Genomic DNA, 23,459 nt, shown 5'->3' on the forward strand with positions numbered 1-23,459 from the left:
TTGATCAAATCCAACTACTCCAGAGTCAATAGAGTGGAGAATAAATGAGAATCTGTAACCCCTGTTCTGAATGAAAAGCTCTCTAACTTCCTTCACAGCTGAAGAAACTTTTTCAATATCCAAATCTGGAGCTAAACTTTCAATAAACATTCCTACTATGCTGCAAAGTAATTTGTTTGCCTATTGTCTCCTCTGTAAGGCATCTGGATATGGTTCCCACGACACAAAGCTATATAAATGCAAGTCAGTGGCAAAATGAGATGGCAGCATTATTTTAAGGAATAATCAAGTTTGGTCTGGGTGAAATTCAAGGTCAATTAAATTATCAAGACTGAGGACATTTGCTTTACTAACCCCTTTATTTTCAGTTATGATGGCTTTTCAGCACAAATGTAAAGAAATTGCATCAAATACATTGAACAAATAATAAATAAGTGTCTTCACAGCAATACCATCATAGCAGCAGTGATTCTGTCATGTTGCACTTCAATCTATCAACAATAGAATGGATAAGTACCATTTATACATATTTATATACACAGTTTTTTTTTACAAAAGGCAGAAATGCTTTGAGAAACATTGCCCTGCGCTGCCAGCCTGTGCTGACTATTGCATTTACTACTTCAAAATTTCTCAAAGTGACAAGAATTTAGCAGCTTTCTAAGAAAATAAAAACTAAACAAACCATAAACCGGGACTAATTTTCTGGCAAAACCAAACTATAATCCAGAGCTGTTTTGAGGATTGAAGTTGACTTGTTTTATGGATTGTATTTGTTGAGGAAGCTCAAATATATACATCCTTTTGAGTTAATGATCTGATGACTTAGAGTCTACTTCGATTGGATATGTTACCTGTGATCATCGGAAATCTGTGGAGCAACTGACTGATTTTCAAATGCATGAGTGTGGTTGCCAGTTTAAGGTGTGAAGAGGGGGTCTACTTGATGCAATTTTCAGGTGTAAATGCAGATGGACGAGCAACATGACCATGGTCTATTTCAATCGTCTTGGGGAGGTGTGTGTGTGTGTGTGTGTGTGTCCGTCCGTCCGTCCGTCCTGCGGTGAAGGAAGACAACTTCCAAACACACCCCAAAAGGTCTACTTTTAAAAATTCCACTTACATTAACATGATTATTCTCCCTCAATTCTGCCTGAGATCAACACAAGTGAAAAATTTTTAACCCAACATTAATGTTACTATATTGTACTTGAATGCATTTTGACTTATTAACCTCATCAACCAACTATAAATATACAAGAAGTTATATTTGTACAATGTAGATAGCCCAAAATATCTGAAAAATTAGTAATGTCAGAATATGTGGGTTGTAAGCATTTACAATTTAAAGTAGCAGGTAGATTTTTTTTTCACCATTTGTAGTCAATAATTTGAAGTTTGTCAAAAATTTAGGGTTATTCTACAGAATGAGGTTGATTAACCATTTTGGAAACATACTACAAAAGATCCCCCATCATCTTCTAAGTCACCAAGTTTAACCAACTATTTTCCACACTATTTCTTGTATTTAAGTACAAATGCAGGGAAAATATATTAATCACAAATTTACTCCACACAATGAAGTTATGTTTCTCATATCAAGGTGACCAAGCTTGTAACAGTACTTGTTTTAGGAAAACTAACAATACTGAAGACTAGCTCTGACAAAAGACATTTAACTGAATTTAAATTTAAATTTGTGCCATATTAATTTCTTCATTTCCCTTAATTCTTCCCACAAGATATCTCTAGTGACAAATAATTGTACAGCTGATGTATTTTGTGATTAAAGAAATGAACACAATTGGTGTTCCAGCAAAATAACTTCTGATGGCTACCCAATGGGTTTTGTTGGGTGGTAGACTAGCTCAGTTGGCTGGATAGCTGCCTTTCAATGTAGAATGATGCTAATGGCCTAAGTTCAATTCTTATACCATCTGAAGCTATCATAAAGGACTCTCATTCTCAACCTCTCTCCTTGCCTGAAGTAATGGCCCTCAGGTTAAATTCACCACTAGCTGTCACTCTCAAATGAGCAGGCAGGACTATGGTGGCTTTTCTATGGTTGACATTTTTCATAACTTATCAGGACCAAAAACGAGATATTTAAGATATTCCATTTTTGAATTTTGGTCAACAACATAATTAACTTTACTCCTTTAGGTTCCAAAACTGAGTCTGCATTACTGAGAAGTTCTAAAATCTTTGAAAAGATAATCCAAACATTTCAATTTAATACGAAACCTGTTGGTACATTGTTTTTGACCACACAGCAGTCACTGCATTTGAAAGTAATTCTGTGAAAGGCTTTGTAATGTTTCATGAAAGTTTTAATTCCTTCCTCATTTTCCAACTGCTAAAAGTTGTGAAGGTGCTGCAACCAAAACAATATAGTAAATTCTCCCTACATTGTTGAATTTTTCATATTACTGGAAACATACGCGGATGTTAACATCAGAATCCCAACAAGAGAAACAGAGTTGCAAATACCCCATTTATAGCACTGCACTATGTTTGTAAAGCATCCAAGCCCTGGCCAATAACCCGTGCCATGCTTCTGTAAAAGGAGTCATTCTCCAATCCAATCAGACTGTTAAAGGTTGTAGGCCGATCTCCAACCATAGCTTTCACCCGTGCCTTAAACAGCCCTTTCTCATTTTTAGAAGCCATGTCTACCAGAACCTGGACAAGAACACAAATGCATCAAATAAAGTTCGATTGAGCAAAAAATGCATTTATCAACTGCTATTTAATTAATATAAAACTGACTGAGAGAACCATAGCTATTGTCTACAAGAATCTATGCCAGATGATTAGTGTCTAATTCAGTCTAGGATTGTAGAAATATCAGACAAAGCTAAATTACTAGAAAAGAGAAACAATAACACAGGAGAGTGCATACACACATTTATCACTCTGTAAAAAAGCTATAAATGGCAATGGAAAGGTGCCAGATGATGAGCAAGAAGAAATCATGATGATAGAAGAAAAAGCAAGAGATCTGAGAGGAAGGTAGCCTCTGAAAAGGATTTGCTGCTCCTCGGATGCTGCCTGAACTGCTGTGCTCTTCCAGCACCACTAATCCAAAATCTGAAAAGGAGTGGGTATAAGGGAAAGTATATTTGATTGTTTTGAGCTTGTTATAAGTGATGAAAGACAAAATGATGAATATATAAACTAACAGAATGTACAGTGAGGATAATTATAATTCACTCGATGCCATGATACAATACAGTGCCATGTGTCAGTATTTAAATACATGGTTTGTATGCATTAGACAACGTTTTGCTTTGAATTTGTTCATGGGACATGAGTGTAGCTAGGAAGGCCAGCATTTATTGCCCATTCTTAATATACAGGAACCTCTATTTATCCAAAAGAGATGAGCTTGCACTGTTTCGTTCGGATCATCGATTTATTTGGTTAATCGATTCAATGCCTTTCCTCTGGGGCTCAGAGTTTTCTGTAAAGTCTGCTCCCTGTTCAGACTAGGCAGCAGCACACTGTGCGTGAGCCCCCGCCCCCAACCCATCCAACACTGCCCCTCCGCCTGTCCCCGTCCAACACCGACACCCACCCCACCCCCACCCCATCCAACAACGTCCACCCCCTCTCCGGGGCAGCCGGACTGGACGCCAACAACAAGGCTACTGCTGCTGCTACTGCCTTTTGGAAGGTGAGTCTGCAAATAGTGTGTATATACACACAGACACGCACACTTTACTGCAACTTTTTGACAGGTTCCACCTTTGCCCTGTACAGGACAATGTTGAGAGATTATCTGGGGAAGGGGTGGTTTAGGGTACACCCCTGTGTAGAATTCCAGGGAAAATGTGGGGAGAGAAAGAGGGCGGGAGGTCCGTCATTTAGAGACGGAGCCTGCGCTCCCATCAGTCTAGGATTGTTTTTGGCAGCACTGAGTGCACTTTTAATCACTGTAACCTAAAGACGCGATCAGTGTTAGAAACACGTCTTTGATGTAATGTTTCTGTCGGGACCTCAAGATCTCCTTCGGATAATCCAATATTTGGATAATCGAGGTTTCACTATACTCCTTTAAGAAGGTGATAATGAGTTGCCTTCCTTTACAGCTACTGTCTGAGGTATTGATATATGTAGAACTGTGAGGAAGGGTTCCAGGATTTTGACCCAGTGACATGGTGAGGTGACATATTTTCTAGTCATGAAGGGTTGTGATTTGCAGAGGAAATTGTAGGTTATGGTTTTCCCACCACAATGTTCTAGATGGTAGAATTCATAGATTTGGGAGGTGCTGTTAAAGGTGAATTGCTATAGTGCACCTTGTGGATGGCACACACTGTGGCCATTGTGCATCAGTAATGGAGTAGGTGAATGCTTAAAATGAGGGATGGGGTGCAAGTAAAGCAGAATGGTTTTCATAGATGGTGTCCAGCTTCTTGAGTGAGAGCTATGATGTCATAGAGCATAGTGCTGGAAAAGCACAGCCGGTCAGGGAGTATCCGAGGAGCAGGAGAGTTGACATTTTGGGCATAAGCCCTTCATCAGGAATGAGGCTTGTGGGCCAAGGGGACTGAGAGATAAATGGGAGGGTGAGTGGGGCTGGGGGAGAGGTATTTGGGAATGTAATAGGTAGATGAAGGTGGAGGTGAAAGTGATAAGTTGGAGAGGAGGGTGATGCAGATAGGTTGGAAGAAAGATGGACAGGCAGGACAGTTCAAGAGGGCGATGCTGAGTAAGGAGGTTGGGATTGGGATAAAGTGGGGAGATGGGAAATGGGGAAACTGGTGGTGAAATCCACATTGATCCTGTGTGATTGGAGGGTCACAAGATGCAAGATGAGGCATTCTTTCTCCAGGCATCAGGTGGTTAGGGTTTGGCAATGGAGGAGGCCTAGGACGTGCATGTTTTTGGCAGAGTGGGAGGGGGTGTTAAAGTTTAGCTACAGGGCGGTGGGATTGTTGGTGTGGGTGTTCCAGAGATGTTCTCTAAAACAATCTGAAAATTGGCGTCCTGTCTCCCCAAAGTAGAGGAGACCACATCGGGTGCAACGGATGCAGTAGATGACATGTGTGGGGGTACAGGTAAATCTCTGTCGGATGTTGAAGGATCGTTTTGGATCTTGGATAGAGGTGAGGGGGGAGGTATGTTTGCAGGTTTTGGGGAGGGCATTCACTTGCTGTAGGGTTCACAGGCTGTCCATTTATGCTGCTCTTGGCCCTACAAATGTAAATGAAAACTTACCTGCAGAAATCCTCTTCAGTTGATACTGGATGGAGTGTGTAAGGTACACTAGACCCAGTAACAGAAAATACTTTAGATAGAAAATCAGAGGATGTCCAAAAATACTTCACAATTAAGTGCTTTTCAAGTGGATTTACTGATGTAATTTAAGAACATAGCTGCCAATCTAAACACAGGGCAGTGCCAGAATTAACAATTTAATGGTGACTATAATATCAGTTATAGTTAGTTGAAGGATGAGTATTGCTCAGGATATTGGATGTAACATCTTCACTGTTATTTTGAATAATATCACAGAATCGTTTATTTTTGTTTGAGGGGACCTTGCTCTGACATCCCTTGTGGAAATGCTACCTTCAACAATGCAGCAGTCCCTCCATACCACAGTCTCTGGAGCTGGAATTGAACCTAGAACATCTGGCTTAGTGGAGAAAGTGACCAATATCTGACGAACAGTATCATGCTGGAATGCTAATCAAGACCTTATATATGTCACAGGAATTAAGCTTACCCACTGTAAATCTATCACTTGACTTAGATGGGTGCTTAAATCGTAAGCCCTGAGAAGACATGGAGAGCCACACATTTGGCAGAAAATAGGCTGTAATTTATATCCCTCCATGTTCAAGGAGTTCTTTACCATTTCACATTAACAGGAAAAACTCATGAATATTTCAAATTTTAATTTGTACATATAAATCCTGTCAATTAAAGCTTTTATGCATTAAAATTGATACATACCTCTTGAAATCTCATTGACAATTTCTCTGTTGGTATAGATAGAATCCATTTATATTCATCCATCAATAAACTGACATTAAACAGTGATTCATTGATGCTCTGACAATCTAAACAGTGAAAAAATTAAAATGATTATTCTTTGTTACTGACTCAAATGGGAGAGTACACCAATTATCTCTAGTGAAAATGTGAGAGGAAAACTAATGGTATCAAAGGCTAATAAGTCCCTTAGACCTGATGGGATGCATCCTAGGATCCTTGAAATCCTGATATTCTGGAAAAGACACAGAATTGACAACCTGCTAATGTAACACCAAGAGAAAAAGACTAGTTATCTTAGAGTCTATTATAAAGAATGTGATGATTAGAAATGTGATGATTAGAAATGCTCAACATGATAAAGCAGAATCAACGTGGCTTCATGAGAGAGGTTACATGCCTAACAAAGTTGCTGGAATTCTTTTGAGATAACAAGAATGATGGATAAAGGGGAAACATTACATATAATACATTAAGATTTTCACTCCCTTCATAAGATGCCACACATTAGGCAACTTAATATGAAAAGAGTTCATAATATTGTAGACAGTATATTAGCATGGATAAAGGATTGGCTAACTAATAGAAGACAGAGTTGAGATGAGAGAGGTATTTTGAGGATGACAATTTGTAACGTGTGGTGTGCCACTGGGGTCAGTGCTGAAATCACAATCACTTACAAATAGAATAGGAAAGTGAAAGTACCTATAGCCAAGTTTGCAAATGACAGAAGTAGATGGGAAGGCCAGTGGTGAGGATGACCAAAATAGTCTGAAGGATATAGATAGGTTAAGTGAGTGGGCAAATACTTGGCCGGTGGAATATATTGTGGGAAAATGCCAAGTAATGTCCATTGTCAGGAAGGATAGAGAAGCTGAATATTATTTATATTAAGAAAGGTGGCAGAAAGCAATAGAACAGAGGGATTTGAGTCCTTTCCCATGAATCACAAAGAACTTGTATCCAATTTCAGATGGTATTAGGGAAAGCAAATAAAATGTTGACATTTATTGCAAATGGAATGGAGTTTAAAGGTAGGGAGGTTGTGCTGAAACTTCACCAGTTTCCTAATACTCCCCCCCACCTTACCCCAGTTCCAACCTTCCAGCTCAGCACCGCCCGAAACATCGATTTTCCTGCTCCTCAGATGCTGTCTGACCTGCTATGCTTTTCCAGCACCACTCTGATCTAAACCCAGGTTTTGCTGAAACTATAAAGGTAAAGTCACCATAGTCCCAGAGGACCATCAGGCTAATATCTTATTAGAGAAAGACGACTGCTGGTAAGTTTAACCTGAGGGTTACCCCACCTCAGGCAAAGGGCAAGGTTGAGAAGATGGAACCTTCATGGTGAATTCAGCTGGTATGGGAACTGATCCTGTGCTGTTTGGTGTCAATCTGCATCACGAACTAGCCATTATACAGGCTACTGGTCAGAACATAGCTGGAATAGTGTGAACAGTTTAGGGACCCCTATATGAGTATTGGATGCGGTTCAAAGAAAGTTCACTGGGCTGATACAGATGGTCCTGTGAGGACACGTTGAGTAGATTGGGCCTGGCTTGTTGGAATGTAAAAGAATGAGAGAAGTCATTATTGACACATCTTAGATTCTTAGGGAACTTGACAGGGTAAATGTAGAAATGTTGTTTTCTCTTGTGGGAGAGTCTAGCATCAGAGGGCATAATCTCAGAATAATGGGTTGGACATTTAAGACAGCGATGAGGGGGAGTTTCTTCTCTCACAGATTTGTGAATCTGTGGAATTCTGTTGAGGCTGGGTCATTAAATATATTCAAGGCTGAGATAGATGGATTTTCAATCAGTAAAGTAACCAGGAGTTATGGAGAAAAGGCAGGAAAGTGGGTTTGAGGATTATCAGATCAGCTATGATCCCATTGAATGATGGAACAGACCCAATGACTGAGCTGAATTGTCTCCTCCAGCTCCTACAACTTCTGATCTTATAGCTATACCCATTCTTGCAGAAATGACACATTTATCTGGTTGGTCAACCAACATCTGTTACAAATCACAAAAAATATTGTGAACTATCAGCAGTTCTTGGTAGTTATCAAATTCCACAAAATATGCAAAACTGGATCAATTATTTGGTCTAATTGGTCTGTGCAGTGTTTATGCTTCACGCAAACCTCTGCTCACTCTTTTTCACCTAAATTTATCAGTTAAACCTGCTTTTCTTTAACACCTCACTTGTTTATTTATTTTCACTTTACATGTGAAATAACCTATTCATCTTAGTTGATGCTGAAGTATGGAAAGAAATATATTGTTTTAAGTCAGTTCTTTCTTAACTATTTAAGTGACTGGCCTAGAAATTCCAATGGGCAGATAACAGCTGGAGCAGCTTGGAATGGCAATGCATGTTAATACCAAGCAGAATTTCCTTTGCAGCTGACTCCGAAGGAAATTGAATGTTCCAATGATTAATTCCCCTACATCGATAATCATCTGAAATAGCCCGTCATTGTTGAAGGTTCCAGAGGGCTCTGACAATTAAGCTTAACAATAACCCAGGAAAAGGTAGAGGATTTAAAACTTGTCTAACTTATGGGTAACTGCTAAAGAGGTCCCTGACACACCATTAATACTCCTCTAAATGTTATCCTTCCCTACGTCCAACCACCATTGTGCCTGACTCAATCCTTTTGGAGCCAATGTTTTCCCAGCCTGACTCAGGTGGGCCCAATCATCCCCACCAACCACCCCCCCACCACTGCCCATCCTCTTCCGTTGATCCAACTCCACTGAATCCAGTTGCTACCAACCCTCCCGGCCTGACCATGCTTAATCCGATCCCCAATGTATCCATCCAACCTGACCCTCCTCAGCTAACCTCTCACTACCCTCGATCCCAACCTGACCCACTGATTCAATAACTCTCTGCCCCTGAACCTGGCCCCAACCCACCACCACTGGCTCACTGATCTGACCTGACAAGATTGGCACCTACTGCCGTTGACTCAACTGACCCACCCAGTTCAGCCGTCTGGTCTTGCCACTTTTATTGCCAATATATAATCTTTTTATTCACAGCATTGGCCTTTGGCTATGTGCAGAATTTGTCTTTAGATTGAACAATGATTAGAGGTGTTAAATGGAAAATAACTGTTTAATTCTAAGAATTCTGAGGATGTAGACATAACTGGCAAGGCAATGTGGTTCATGTTGATGATATCACAATATCATTTATTTTTAAGAATTTTCGGGATTTTAATCCAACAAAGATAAAAGGATGGTGAAATCCCAGTGGTGTGTGACATGGAGTAAACATGATGATGACATTTCCATTCACCTTATCAAGGGAAGATGGATAGGCTGTGCGAAGTGGTCACTGGCTGACACTTGTGAGCCACAATGTTCTCTAGGATTTAGGTATTGGATTAGAAAGGCTTTTAAAACAAATAAATTCAAATATTCCTGCATTTTAGGGGCTAATTAGTTGTGCCTCCCTCTCAGTTAAGTAGAAAAGCCATGCTCAAGTTCACATTTAATGTTGTTCTCCAGTTTATGTCTAACTTTGATGCTAGTCTCACAACTCAGACCCAAGCAAAGATTACATTCAGATTTGAATTTCAGTGAAAGTACCTTTTCCTCTAAGTGATGATCCCTTTCAAAATTTGCTGACATGTTTGTTTGTATACAAATTGACAACTCACCGTTGGCTTTCAAAAACCCTGCAGAGTCTGGTACAACATTTAAATCATCTTGTTTCTTCACCCTCAAGTCATTTTTAGATGAATTCAGTCCTATTAAAAATAGTTGCTTTCAGTTATATTTCTTTTATAAGCATTTCTGAAGTATTTTCAGAAATAATGAAGCCATGGCTTTTATTTCAAGTCAGCAAATGAGTTGAATTTAACTTTACTAAACTTGCTAATCCTTTTGCTTTCATGTCATTTCACTTCTGCAGTTTAAAGGACAGAGAAGTGACCACAACCTTTCTTTATACAATTTCTCTCTTGGTTCGAAAGACAAGTGGATGGAGACCATTCTGGTTGGGAGAGGAGGCCAAACAACCCATACTGTCCTCCAGCTGAAGAGAGGGATGACTAACTTCATCAAATCTGAGAACACAAATGAGACAAAGATAGTCTCCTCACTCTTCTGGTTAAAATTTCTCACTCTGTTACAACTAGGTAACAGGTTGGTGTGCTGCAAAGGGTAAAGGGTTAATTCTATCTTCCCTGTTAGGATAACCACTGAGTATATGCAAACGGAAGCATGTCACCATAATGCCAAATCACATGGAACTGAAACTTTGGTCTGTAGGGCATCAGAGGCATATTGCCCAATACCACACCTTGTAAATACCTTTGTTTAATAAAGTCTTTTGAAGTTCACTAATATGTGTGCAAACCTCTTGCATGCTTTATTAAAACAAAGTGTCAAATCTAAGTGGACAGTCCTGATACCTCACTCTGAAGAAGAGTCACATTTGACCTTTTCAAATTAATTTTTGGGATGTGGGTGTTGCTGGCTAGGACAGCCTTTTTTTACCCACCCTAATTGTTCTGGAGAAAGTGGTATTGAGCAGTCTTATTGGGCTGCTTTACCCACAGCGTTTGTAAGGAAGGGATTTTGACACAATAATAGTGAACCACCACAGTCCAAGTCAGGATGTTGTATGGTTTGGTGGAACTTGTAGGTGTTGGTATTCCTATTATGGTGATGACACAAAATGTTAAGTCTGTTTCTCTGTCTTCCCAAATATAAGCATATCAACAGATAGAAAATTCTTTATCTGAAATGCTCGGACCAGCTGTTTTTTGGAATTTGGAACCTTTCAGTTTTCAGAATAAGTGAGTTTAATGGTGAAATTTTAAAAATCTGACTGGAGGAGCAAACTTCTAAGTAAGAAGTTTGCTCCTTCCCCCACCCCATGTCGCATCTGAGTGACACGCATTGAGTGGGTGTCGACTTGGGGGCATTCAGAGAAACCCCAGGCCTGTTGGTGCTTGGCCACACCCTCACATCACATCTGAGTGACACACATAGAGTGGGTAAACTGTTTGCTTGCCATTAACAACTGTTTGCTTCTCATTAACAACCTTGTTAATGAGAAAAAAACTTCAGAAAAACCTTCAGATTTCCAAGCTTTTTGGTTTTTGGATGTTCAGATAAAGGATCTTCTACCTGTACTAACCTTTCCCAGCATGTGCAGTTTTAATTTCTGATTTCTCATTTGCCGTATTCAAACTTGATTCCTTCTGCCTAACAATAATACAGACTGATAAATTCACAAACCATCTTATCTTTATGTGGATGAGGCAATCTCACAAAAGAGAAAGAATGTAAATGTAGAGTTGTTGAATTAAGTTCAACAAATAGTGTGACTGGAAGTTTTTAAAACATACCATTATCTTTCAAAAGTGTTGGAGACAAACTCTCTGCTTCATTTGGAATTTTCTGCATATAGGATAGTATCTCATCTATCTCAGGCTGGGAGCTCAAGCTCCTCAACAGACGTTGAAGATCTCCTTTCAGTGATTCCATCTGTTTTTTGGAATTTTAAAATAAAATATTGGCAAACATCCTTCACAAACATCTTGTGATGAATAACCACTCCATTTACCACTTAAAAGGAATAATGAAGAGTTAGGAAATAATAGAGGGAAAAGAAAAGGAAATGGGATGAGGAAAACCAACACTAGCAGTGCCAAGGCAGACCTATCCGTCTTGCATGCTATAAACCTAGTGTCTATAAAATTTACAATGTTGCCAGATACTGGCTGTACTCTATACTTGTAGAATTATTTGTGTTCAATACTACTACTGCAATGGAACTATGAAATTCCTGGCTACTATACCTGGAAAAACAGTTGCCCTTCTTTTCTGCCTGTATTGTCCCGTTCTCTGTCCTCATCAGTGAAATCTATGTTCTCAGTAAAATATTTGATCCAATTGTCCAAATCAGGTCCAATACCTTTGAACAAGTTTTGAACTTCTATTGTTCCCATTTCTACAGTTCTTGAAAAGAGAGGAATTCAGGTAAATGTGTGTTTGTGTTAGCCAATAGTTACCAAATAAAAATAGTGAACAGTCTTCTACTTTATGCCACTAGACAACATAGAAATTACTTACATATAACAAAAGTAAAACTTGCATAAGTTGTGTACACAGCATTTTCTGCATAGGAAAATGACATATTCAGTGTAAATGAATTCCGTGCAGGCAATTTTGGGAGAGCAATCTTTGATCATTGTTCTATGTATAAGTTAAAACTTTTTGTAGAAGGTTGTGATTTATCGGATTGCAAGTTCTAGGTGCAAGCAAAGAAACTCCACCTCACAGTGTTATGGTCATTGCTAAGCAATGGGCGGAGCTGCCTTCCAACTGGAAGGGTAGTCCATTGTGCCAGTTCTCATAAGGTCAGTGAAGTCAGTAAGTGAAATTCAGCCTGGAGCTGATACCTCTCTTTCTCACCCAAAATGGGTGGCCTTTGTCCCTGCTTTGGATCTCTGCCACTATTCTGGAGATGCTGGCCTCAATAGGGTTACTGGCATTACTACAGCGACATTGTTACATAGAACATTACAGCTCAGTTATGTTCTATGTAATAATGTGCCCTCGATGTTGCATCAATCTGTGAAACCAATTTGAAGCCCATCTAACTTACACTATTCCATTTTCATCCATATGTTTATCCCATGACCATTTAAATGCCCTTAACATTGGAAAGTCTACTACTGTTGTAGGCAGTGCGTTCCACAACCCGACTAGTCTCTGAGTAAAGAAACTATCTCTGACATCTGTCCTATATCTATCACCCCCAGTTTAAAGCTATGTCCCCCACCGTGCTCGTCATCACCATCTGAAGATAAAGGCTCTCACTGTCCACCCGATCTAACCCTCTGATTATCTTACATGTCTCAATTAAGTCACTTCTCAACCTTCTTCTCTCCAATGAAAACAGCCTCAAGTCCCTCAGCCTTTTGTCATAAGACCTTCCCTCCATACCAGGCAACATCCCAGTCAAGCTCCTCTGAAACCTTTCCAACGCTTCCACATCCTTCCTGTAATGTGGTGATCAGAATTGTACGCAATACTCCAAGTGCGGCCACATCAGAGTTTTGCACAGCTGCAGCATTGACCTCGTGGCTCTGAAACTCAATCCCTCTACCAATAAAAGCTGACACACCATATGCCTTCTTAACAACCCTATCAACCTGGGTAGCAACTTCCAGGGATCTACGTACATGGACACCAAGATCTCTCTGCTCATCTACACCACCAAGAATCTTACCATTAGCCCAGTACTCTGCATTCCTGTTGTTCCTTCCAGAATGAATCACCTCACACTTTACTGCATTAAACTCCATTTGCCACCTCTCAGCCCAGCTCTGCAGCTTATCTATGTCTCTTGGTAACCTGTAGCATCCTTCAGCATTATCCACAACTCCATCGACCTTAGTGTCATCTGCAAATTTATTAACCCATCTTTCTACGCCCTCATTCAGGTCATTTATTAAAATGACAAACAGCAGTGGCTCCAAAACAGATCCTTGCGGTATGCCACTAGTAACTGAACTCCAGGATGAACATTTTCCATTAACCACCACCTTCTGTCTTCTTTTAGCTAGCCAATTTCTGATCCAAACCACTTAATCACCCTCAATCCCATGCCTCCATATTTTGTGCAACAGCCTACTATGGGAAACCTTATCAAACGCCTTACTGCAATCCATATATACCTCATCAACCATTTTACTCTCATCCACCTTTTTAGTCACCTCCTCAACGAACGCAATAAGGTTTGTGAGGCATGACATACCTTTCAAAAAAACCGTGTTGACTATCCCTAATCAACGTCTACATTTAGAGCACAGTGGCATAGCCCAGTATGTGCAGATCTATTCCACCTTTGGGACATATGTTGTCAGTAATTGACATCACCATTTGCACGTTCACAGGCAGCCAGGTCAATGGCCATTTGTACATTTTGAGCTATTCACTCTATTTATAAAATTAGAAATCTGTGGTTTATTATAAATACCAGACCACAAAGAATCTATAAAACCATATCTTATGTCCCAATAACTCAGATGAATGGTTCTCAGAGATAAGATTTAGCATAGTTAATGTAAACTGGCAATAGTATAGTACTATCAACACTACCAACACAAATCACCGAAAGAAATGACTATTGTGTCTGCCCCTTACAGAAAACAGCTCCACAAGGCTGGAAAACTTCAGCCCAAATAATGGAACAAATATCAAAAGCATCAACGGTTTTTCCCTCCACAAAACCTGCCAGTCCTACTAAATACTTTAACATCTTCCACTTTTATTTCAGATTTCCAGCAGCCACAGACCCAGGTTGACTGCAGAGAGATGGAAGAGAGCTTGGCTCCACGAGACTGACCTTTAAAAATGGCTGCCTGGACATTGGATTTTTGGTAGGGTGGTGGGAAGGGCAGGGGAAGTTGGGGATGAGGGCCCCAGAGGTTTGAAGGCTGGCTACATGGCAGACCTAGCTTGGGAATCGTGCCCTGTGTCTTAAGTTTTGAAATAAAGAATAAAACATGAAACATCCCTCTACTCCTCTTTCTTTACATTACCAACATTCTTCATACCCTATTGATGTCAACACTTACACCATATGCCCCCATTTGCTCCAAAGCATGGTGTCAGTCATGCCAAAGTATTCCCCCTAAAGAGCCACAATGGGCGCCATGCTCTCAAGGACAGGCCATGCCACCTTGTACTGCCCCTCATACCCTCCATGCCAAGGTACCTCTCTCCTCAACCATCCACATCCCACACCCCACATGTATTCTATGTCAATTTATGCTCCTCCATTCACCAGTTGAGATCTATATACCAACTTAGTTCTAAATTATGGCAACCCATGGCCCTCATCTAGTACATTTACTATCCATAAACTAAATAATGCCTATAACAATGTGAAAAGGAATGTTTCACCTGGTAATGAATTGTGATTGATATATCAAAAGTATTTTGAAATTAGGCAATATCTCAGATTTCACCTCTGTTGTTCTTGCTGAGCTCAGTGAAAGTAACAATAGGAAACTACAACTTTCTAGACAACGAGGCAGGAAATGTACCTGTGACACTGTTATTTTTGCTATCCAATCACTTCTGTTGGAAAGTTAGTTTGTGTGAACATCATAAAAGGACATAAAAACATCACAACTTAAATCTACAGAAGGCCATGTGAATCGTTGAACCTACTCCTCTCAATAAAATCATTGCTGACCTATTTCAACTCTCCTTTCTCACCTTATCCCTATGTTCCTTGATCCTTCTGAAATCCAACAAGATCAGAATCAATTCATATAATCCAACAAGATTAGGCTTTGTTGGGATGCCCTACATCATTAAATAACTTACTGAATATGAAGTCTAAATTCAAACATGAAGAAATACTGTTGGGGCCATTTGAGATGGTTTGGGAAGGGAAAGGAATTTAAGTAGTAGAAAAATGTGCTCACCTGTTGCTGATATTCTGCTGAATATTTGACTCTAAATTAGTTTCCAGCGACCGTCCATGTCTTTCTTCTAACAGATTATTTGTTTGTATCCATTCTTTTAATTATTTAAAATGTATATATTAATTAACAAATCAAACTTGAAGCATAATTTCACTTAATAAACTTTATAACTTGGTAACTGGGATTTGAAACTAGATTGTATATCTTATGGTGGCCTAGTAACAATGAGCAATTACAAATAAGAACCTAATTCTTTAGCTCAGCCAAAGCACTGATGGAATGGCTACTGGTTCTAATTATAGCAAAGGTCCTTTCAGATCATACAGAAGTTTCTGGACTCTAATTTATTTTTTAGCCATCCAACTCTGGGCAGCTGGAGGACAAAGTTCCTTTTTTAAATTATTCCAAATATTGGGACAGGGAGGAGAAAACGATTGGCCAATTATCAGTTCAACTTACTAGGAGTGTTTAACATTTCAATCCTTGACTTTACTATCCAATATTGGCTCCCAAATGCATGGGAAGCCTTTGAACCTAGCATTGTGTAATGACACTGGTGGGAAATACATTTGTTACATATTCTCATCGTTTCCACTGGTCAAAATGGCCTTTCTGTGCATGCCTCTGATGTTATAGAATCCCTACAATGTAGAAGCAGGCAATTTTGTCCAATAAGGTCACACCAACCCTCCAAAGAGGGACCCACCCAGACCCATTCCCCTGCCTTACTATTTTACATTTACTCCTGACTAATGCACCAAACCCACACATCCCTGAACACTATGGGCAATTTATCAGGGCCAATTCACCTAACCTGCACATATTTGGACTGTGGGAGGAAACCGGAGCACCCAGAGGAAATCCACGCAGACACGGGGAGAATGTGCAAACTCCACACAGACAGTCGCCTGAGGCTGGAATCGAACCCAAGTCCCTGGCGCTGTGAGGTAGCAGTGCTAACCACTGAGTCACCATGAGCTCTTATTTTAAAGTTTGGATTTTGGTGTATCTGAACATCCTACTGTGGAGAGAAAGGATGCTTCATTAATATATTTATATCATGTTCTCACAATGCATTTGAGATTGCAGTTTCAACTTTGTCATTACTGTACATAGTGTCCAGTGAAACCCAACAGTGAAAGGGAATATAATGTGCACCTTTTTTGATCCAAGGGAACAGCATTTCTTGTCATATGCCCTTCAGACATTTCTGATCTTCCACACCCCTGCTCACCAATAAAGTCATAAGAACTAGGATTAGGAATAGGCCATAAATATTGCTTCACCATTCAATAAGATTACAGCTGATCTGATTGTGGCTTTAACTCCACTTTCCTGCTTGTGTCCATTAAACTGATGATCAAAAATCTCTCCATTTCAACTTTGACTATATTCATTGATGCAGTCTCCATTGTTCTCTGGGGAAGATAATTCTAAAGATTAATAACTCTTTGAGAGAAAAAATTCTCCTCATCTCAGTCTTAAATGGGAATCCCCTTATTCTTAAATTGTGTCTTTAGTTCATCTCAAAATTTACTGCATTAAGCCCACTTAGAAGCTTATATTTTTCATTATGGTCATCTCTCAGTTTTCTAAGCTCCAATGATTATAAACCCAACCTGCTCAACCTTTCCTCAAATGAAAACTCCTTTATCTAAGGGATCAGTCTCCTCTGAACTGCTTCTAATACTCCTCGCTCCTCAGGTAAGGAGACCAAAACTGTACATGAGATATAAAGCGTGTCTCAAATACCATGCACAATTATAAGAAGACCTTTCTATTTTAAGACTCTGTCTTCCTTATTAGAAAGGTCAACTTTCCATTTACCTTCCTAATTACTTGTTGAACCTGCACACTAACTTCTTGCAGTATGTGTTCCAAGTCATATTTTCCCACCAGCTCTAATCGACACCCTCACACTACCAAACATGACAGGGAACTTCCCTCCAGCCCTCCAAGTGGCATGGTATCCTCCCTCTCCTGCTGTCAATGCATTGTTTCCCTGGACAAACTCACCAATTGCCACATTAAGGGATATCCCTAATGAAAGGCAGAATTGCAATTATATTGTGCCTTTTGTGACCCACGGCATTCCAAAATTCGTCACAGCCAATTAAATACTTATGAAGTGTATTCTCTGTTATAACACAAGAAATATATCATCCAACTAATTCAACATCGCTAGGGAAAAATTCTGGAACACTCTTCCTAACAGCATCATCTGTACGCACACCACATTCACTGCAGTCGTTCAGAATGTTGGCCTGCCACCACCTTCTCAAGGGAAATTAGGAACAGATAATAAATGCTGGTCTAGTGAGCATACCTACATCCAGTGAATGATTAGTAGAAGTATCAGAGAAGCTCTTTTGTTTGTGCAATTAATGTGCAAAATCTGAATTAAAACAAAGATTATCTTTGATAACCCACACAATCCCATCACTTCATTGTATACCTTTCTCATGATTTGCTAAGTGCTGTCCTTGGGACGGAAAAATGTTTGTGTAAATGTTCTCCATGAATTTTGGAACTGTCTCTGTGAAGAAGGAGAAACTGTCTCGAATGCGGATAAATTCTTCCACTGGGTGAAGCAGGTCCAGCAGTTTCTGCAAAAATGTCCTGAGTTCTGAAATAAATAATGTTGAATAAATTGAAAACCACATGAAGACTAAAGCTAACAATAATTTAAAATAGGTACCTATTTCTTTTCATGACTATATTCTTTTCCAAAAATATACCTTATTCATAAAATTTGTGAAAGTACATTAATAGACATTTTGATTGAAAATTCCAGAAAGTGCAACAGACAAGAAAGTACCGTCGCTATTATTGCCAAAAGTCAATAACATTACCAGAAATATGCAGAGGCTGCTATTCAAATTCTCGTGTTACAACCCAAGTATATTAGAATGTCTCCGTTATGTTTGCTGACATTAAAGACAATTCATGAAAGCCTTCTCATAATCTAAATTCTTAGTGTTATAAATACAATGAAATGTAGTCTTGGCATACATAAAGGATTGCACCCTTAGTAAACTGTGCCGATGATAAATGTCATGACCATAGGTCAAAATCCCAAAATACTAAGGACATTTTAAATTTTTAATTCCAAAATATGTGTGGATATGGGAATTAAGTAGCTGTCTGAAGAGATAGATACATAGAATATCACAAGTAAGGATGTGAAGCTCCACCAAAATGGCCACAGTATTAATCTGTTTTCACAATCACTTCATACATTGATCCATATATCTGCTTTTTATAAATTTATCCTTTTGGACTTACCTCTTATTTCTAATCTGTATCTATGTGTGTTGCATTACTAATTATTCTTGTGTGATGGGTGAATAAACAAGGAGGCCAGTTCACCCGGGAGCTTAACCATTTGGGGCATGCTGTCTGGAACCATAACAGATTGGGCAACCTCACCCACCCCAGTCTGGGAGCAACAACCATCATCATATTTGATTTCACTTGGAAGCCATTTTATTTCATTATGTCAATTGGCACATGTTGAATTAAGTGGCTATGAGGCTTGGATCCATTCAGAAATGCCAATTTATATTCTCAACGACTCTCAAATCAAAGGGTCATGTCATAAAGTAAGAACTGTGACCCAGTACACTTGCATCAGGGGCTGAATATTCAATTACAAATCACATTAGGACAGAATCCAGACATGCAACAATTAAACCAGAAGGTTTGTGTAAAGATTTGTAGCTTGGGTGTTGGTTGCCGTGGTTGTGGGTATGCTTGCTGAGTTGGGAAGTTGATTTGCAGATGTTTTGTCCCCTGTCTAGGTGATATCTTCACTGCTCTGGCACGCCCTGTAAAGTGCTGCCATACTGCGCCTTCTGGAATTTATTTGGTTCCATTCCTGCTGCTTCCAGTGGCTGGTTCCCATTGTTTGTTGTAGTGGCCGGTATATTGGGTCTATGTCCAAGTGTTTGTTGATGGAGTTCATGGATGAGTGCCATGCTTCTAGGAATTCTCTGTCTGCCCTCTGTTTTGCTTTTCCTGTGACTGTTGTGTGGTCCCATTCAAATTTGTGGTCCTTTTCATCTGTGTCTATCACTACTAAGGACGGCTGGTCAGGACATTCAGTGGCAAGTTGGTGTTTGTGGATGCGTTTTGCTAGTTGTCTGCCTATTTGTCCTATATAGTGTTTCGTTGCGTCTTAGCATGGAATTTTATAAATTACATTTGTCTTGCACATGATGGGTTTAGGGTCTTTTGAACTGGTGAGTTGTTGTCTGAGCTTGGCTGTTGGTTCATGGGTTGTCATGAATCTGAGTGGTCAGAGAAGTCTGGCTGTCAGTTCCAGGATGTTTTTTATGTAAGTAGAATGGTTAGTACGTTGGGTCGTGGCAAGCTCTCGTCATGTTGTTTGACTGGTAAGCATTTGTGAATGAAGTTGCAGGGATATCAGTTCTTGGTCAACATTCTGCAGAGGTATTCTTCTTCTCTTCGTAAGTTGGGAGTGCTGCAGTGTGTTGTGGCCCTTTTGAACAGGGTCCTAATGCAGCTTCTCTCAACCACCCAAACATACACTCCAATCACTTGGATTCATGATAGCTCATAATCCGACAGCCAAGCTCAGACAACAACTCACCCTGTATGCATCATGTGCAAGATAAATATAATCTGTGTGATCTTGCACTCAGCAGGACATAAAGAAGAATGCCAAATTTCAAACAATCACAGTACATTATATTACAAGAGCTCAAGTACAGTCTGCACTCTGCCTTTTATGATAAGTTGAATGAACATGTTGCCATTGCATAGTACAGTGAAAAACATGAAAAGTAGATGCAACTATCAATCTGAAAAATGTTCTGTCTACCACACAATTGAGAAAAGTCAAGTATAAATTTCAGTGTCAGTGCAATACCAAACACATTGACCCTAATTCCAATGATTGGTTAACTGAATAAAGTAGGCTCCTGCCCCACTGAACTCATCGCTGCATACCTTGACATGGTCCTGTCCCCCTTAGTCCAAGAACTCCCCACCTACGTTCGGACACCACCCACGCTCTCCACCTCCTCCATGATTTTCGCTTCCCCGGCCCCCCACGCCTTATCTTCACCAGGGACATCCAGTCCCTATACACCTCCATCCCCCATCACGAAGGCCTCAAAGCCCTCCGCTTCTTCCTTTCACGCCGAAACAACCAGTACCCTTCCACTGACACCCACCTTCGACTGGTCCTCACTCTGAACAACTTCTCTTTCCAATCCTCCCACTTCCTCCAAACCAAAGGGGTAGCCATGGGCACCCGCATGGGCCCCAGCTATGCCTGCCTCTTTGTCGGATATGTGGAACAGTCCATCTTCCACAGCTACACTGGCACCACCCCCCACCTTTTCCTCTGCTACATCGATGACTGTATCAGCGCCGCCTCGTGCTCCCACGAGGAGGTTGAACAGTTCATCCACTTTACCAACACCTTCCACCCTGACCTCAAATTTACCTGGACTGTCTCAGACTCCTCCCTCCCCTTCCTAGACCTCTCCATTTCTATCTTGGACAACCAACTCAACACGGACATTTATTATAAACCGACTGACTCCCACAGCTACCTAGATTACACCTCCTCCCACCCTGCCCCCTGTAAAACTGCCAACCCATATTCCCGATTCCTTCGCCTCCACCGCATCTGCTCCCAGGATGACCAATTCCAACACTGATCAACCCAGACAGCCTCCTTCTTCAAAGACCACAATTTCCCCTCAGACGTGGTTGACGATGCTATCCACCGCATCTCCTCCACTTCCTGCTGCTCTTCCCTTGAACCCTGCCCCTCCAATTGCCAGCAGGACAGAACCCCACTGGTCCTCACCTACCACCCCACCAACCTCCAGATACATCGTATCATCCTTCGTCATTTCTGCCACCTCCAAACAGACCCCACCACCAAGGATATATTTCCCTCCCCTCACCTATCAGCGTTCCGGAAAGACCACTCCCTCTGTGACTCCCTCATCAGGTCCACACCCGCCACCAATACAACTCCACTCCCAGCACCTTCTCCTGCAACCGCAAGAAATGCAAAACTTGCGCCCACACCCCCCCTCACTTGCCTCCAAGGCCCAAGGGATCCTTCCATATCCATCACAAATTCACCTGCACCTCCACACACATCATTTACTGCACCCGATGTGGCATCCTATACATTGGGGAGACAGGCCGCCTACTTGTGGAACGTTTCAGAGAACACCTCTGGGACACCCGCACCAACCAACCCAACCGCCCCGTGGCTGAACACTTTAACTCCTCCTCCCACTCCTCCAAGGACATGCAGGTCCTTGGCCTCCTCCATCGCCAGACCATGGCAACACGACGCCTGGAGGAAAAGCCCCTCGTCTTCTGCTTAGGAACCCTCCAACCACAAGGGATGAATGCAGATTTCTCCACCTTCCTCATTTTCCCTCCCCCCACCTTTTCTCAGTCCCAACCCTCGGACTCAGCACCACCTTCTTGACCTGCAATCTTCTTCCCGACCTCTCTGCCCCCACCCCCTCTCCGGCTTATCACCCTCATCTTAACCTCCTTCCACCTATCGCATTCCCAAAGCCCCTCCCCCAAGCCCCTCCTCCCTACCTTTTATCTTAGCCTGTTTGGCACACTCTCCTCATTCCTGAAGAAGGGCTTATGCCCGAAACATTGATTCTCCTGCTCCTTTGATGCTGCACTTTTCCAACCACACATTTTTCAGTTCGTAACTGAATAAAGTAAACAATCAATTTGTACTTGCAAGCCCAAGACAAAATGTCTACTGTTGGAGGTGATTCCCCAAAAGAACAACACTTGCTTTCTCCATGATAATACTTTGGTCAATCAGTGTCACCCTGCCAAACAATCAGCACCCTTGTTCTCTAGTATAAATTGTAGTAGCTGTTTGAAATTTGCCATTCTTGAGTTTGTTCTAAGTGTTAAATCAAAAGCCTCAGCAAAAAGTCTCTCTTTTCAGCCAGTGTTAAACTAGAAAAGAAGTTTTCAGTCAGAGGCAATCATCCTCATTAAAGTATTTAAATAACCAACCTGGAAGCAAGGTTGGTTGTCTGACAACTGGCCAACTTCTGACAAACTCAGAAGTGGGTAGTTTTGGTTACTCATTCAAAGTCATGGACATCACGGGCTGGGCAAGCATTTATTGCACTCCTAATTGCCCTCAAAAAAATGGTGGTGATGCGCCTCCTTGAACCATTGCAGTCCATTTGGTGCAGCGACCACCCAGCTGCTGTTGGGAAGAGAATTTTAGGATTTTGATCCTGCAATACTTAAAGAATGATGATATATTTCCAAGGTTGGAGGTGAATGTCTGGAAGGGTAACTTGTCAGTGGTAATATTGCTATCTATCTCCTGTCTTTATTCTCCTAGATGGTAGCAGTCAAAGATTTGGATGGTGTTATCTAAGGAGTTTTGGCAAACTTCTGCAGAGCATTTTGTAAATGGTACATAATGCTGCTACTGTGTGAAGTTAGTGGAGGGAATGGATGTTTGTGGATATGGTGCCAATTAAATGGGCTTCAAGATGCCAAGCTTCTTGAATGTTGTTGGAGCTGTCCTCATCCAGGCAAGTGGGAAATATTCCACAATATTCCTAACTTGTGGTTTGTAGATGGTTGACAGGCTTTTGGAAGTCAAGAGGTGAGGTACCTGCTGCAGGATTCCTAGCCTCTGATCTTCTCTTGTAGTTGCAATATTTGGTGTTCGATTTGAGACTTTCAAAATGTTAACATCTGATCTGATCCCAACACACAAATTTATGCGATTAAAATGTTCTCCCTAGAGACAGCCAGGTTGTAGAACTAGATTGTTGCATTGTAAATCCAGGTGGTTGATTCCTCATTATCAGTGGGGCAGAGTTCAAGTTGAATATGCTATACATGGATCGGGTTAACAAAAGATTTGCATGCAGGAGTAAATATGATTAACTACATTCACATAGACTCATAGAGATATACAGCATGGAAAC

At 40.8% G+C, this 23,459-nt stretch overlaps 1 protein-coding gene across 1 annotated transcript in view; it reads right to left on the bottom strand.

Moving 5' to 3' along the window:
• Positions 1-354: 354 nt before the first annotated feature.
• The window catches only part of prss56 (serine protease 56), a 64,754-nt gene continuing 41,649 nt past the window's right edge, over positions 355-23,459 (bottom strand). The window contains exons 11-17 of the mRNA XM_043702383.1: positions 17,933-18,103; positions 15,478-15,571; positions 11,833-11,992; positions 11,380-11,518; positions 9,682-9,771; positions 5,965-6,071; positions 355-2,682 (exon numbers count right to left, since the gene is read on the bottom strand). Of these exons, the coding sequence (XP_043558318.1) occupies positions 2,509-2,682; positions 5,965-6,071; positions 9,682-9,771; positions 11,380-11,518; positions 11,833-11,992; positions 15,478-15,571; positions 17,933-18,103 (935 nt within the window). The 3' untranslated portion in view covers positions 355-2,508. The remainder of the gene's footprint in view (positions 2,683-5,964; positions 6,072-9,681; positions 9,772-11,379; positions 11,519-11,832; positions 11,993-15,477; positions 15,572-17,932; positions 18,104-23,459) is intronic.

Source organism: Chiloscyllium plagiosum, chromosome 13 (genome assembly GCF_004010195.1).
Source record: "Chiloscyllium plagiosum isolate BGI_BamShark_2017 chromosome 13, ASM401019v2, whole genome shotgun sequence".
In the NCBI taxonomy this organism is placed as follows: Eukaryota; Metazoa; Chordata; class Chondrichthyes; order Orectolobiformes; family Hemiscylliidae; genus Chiloscyllium; species Chiloscyllium plagiosum.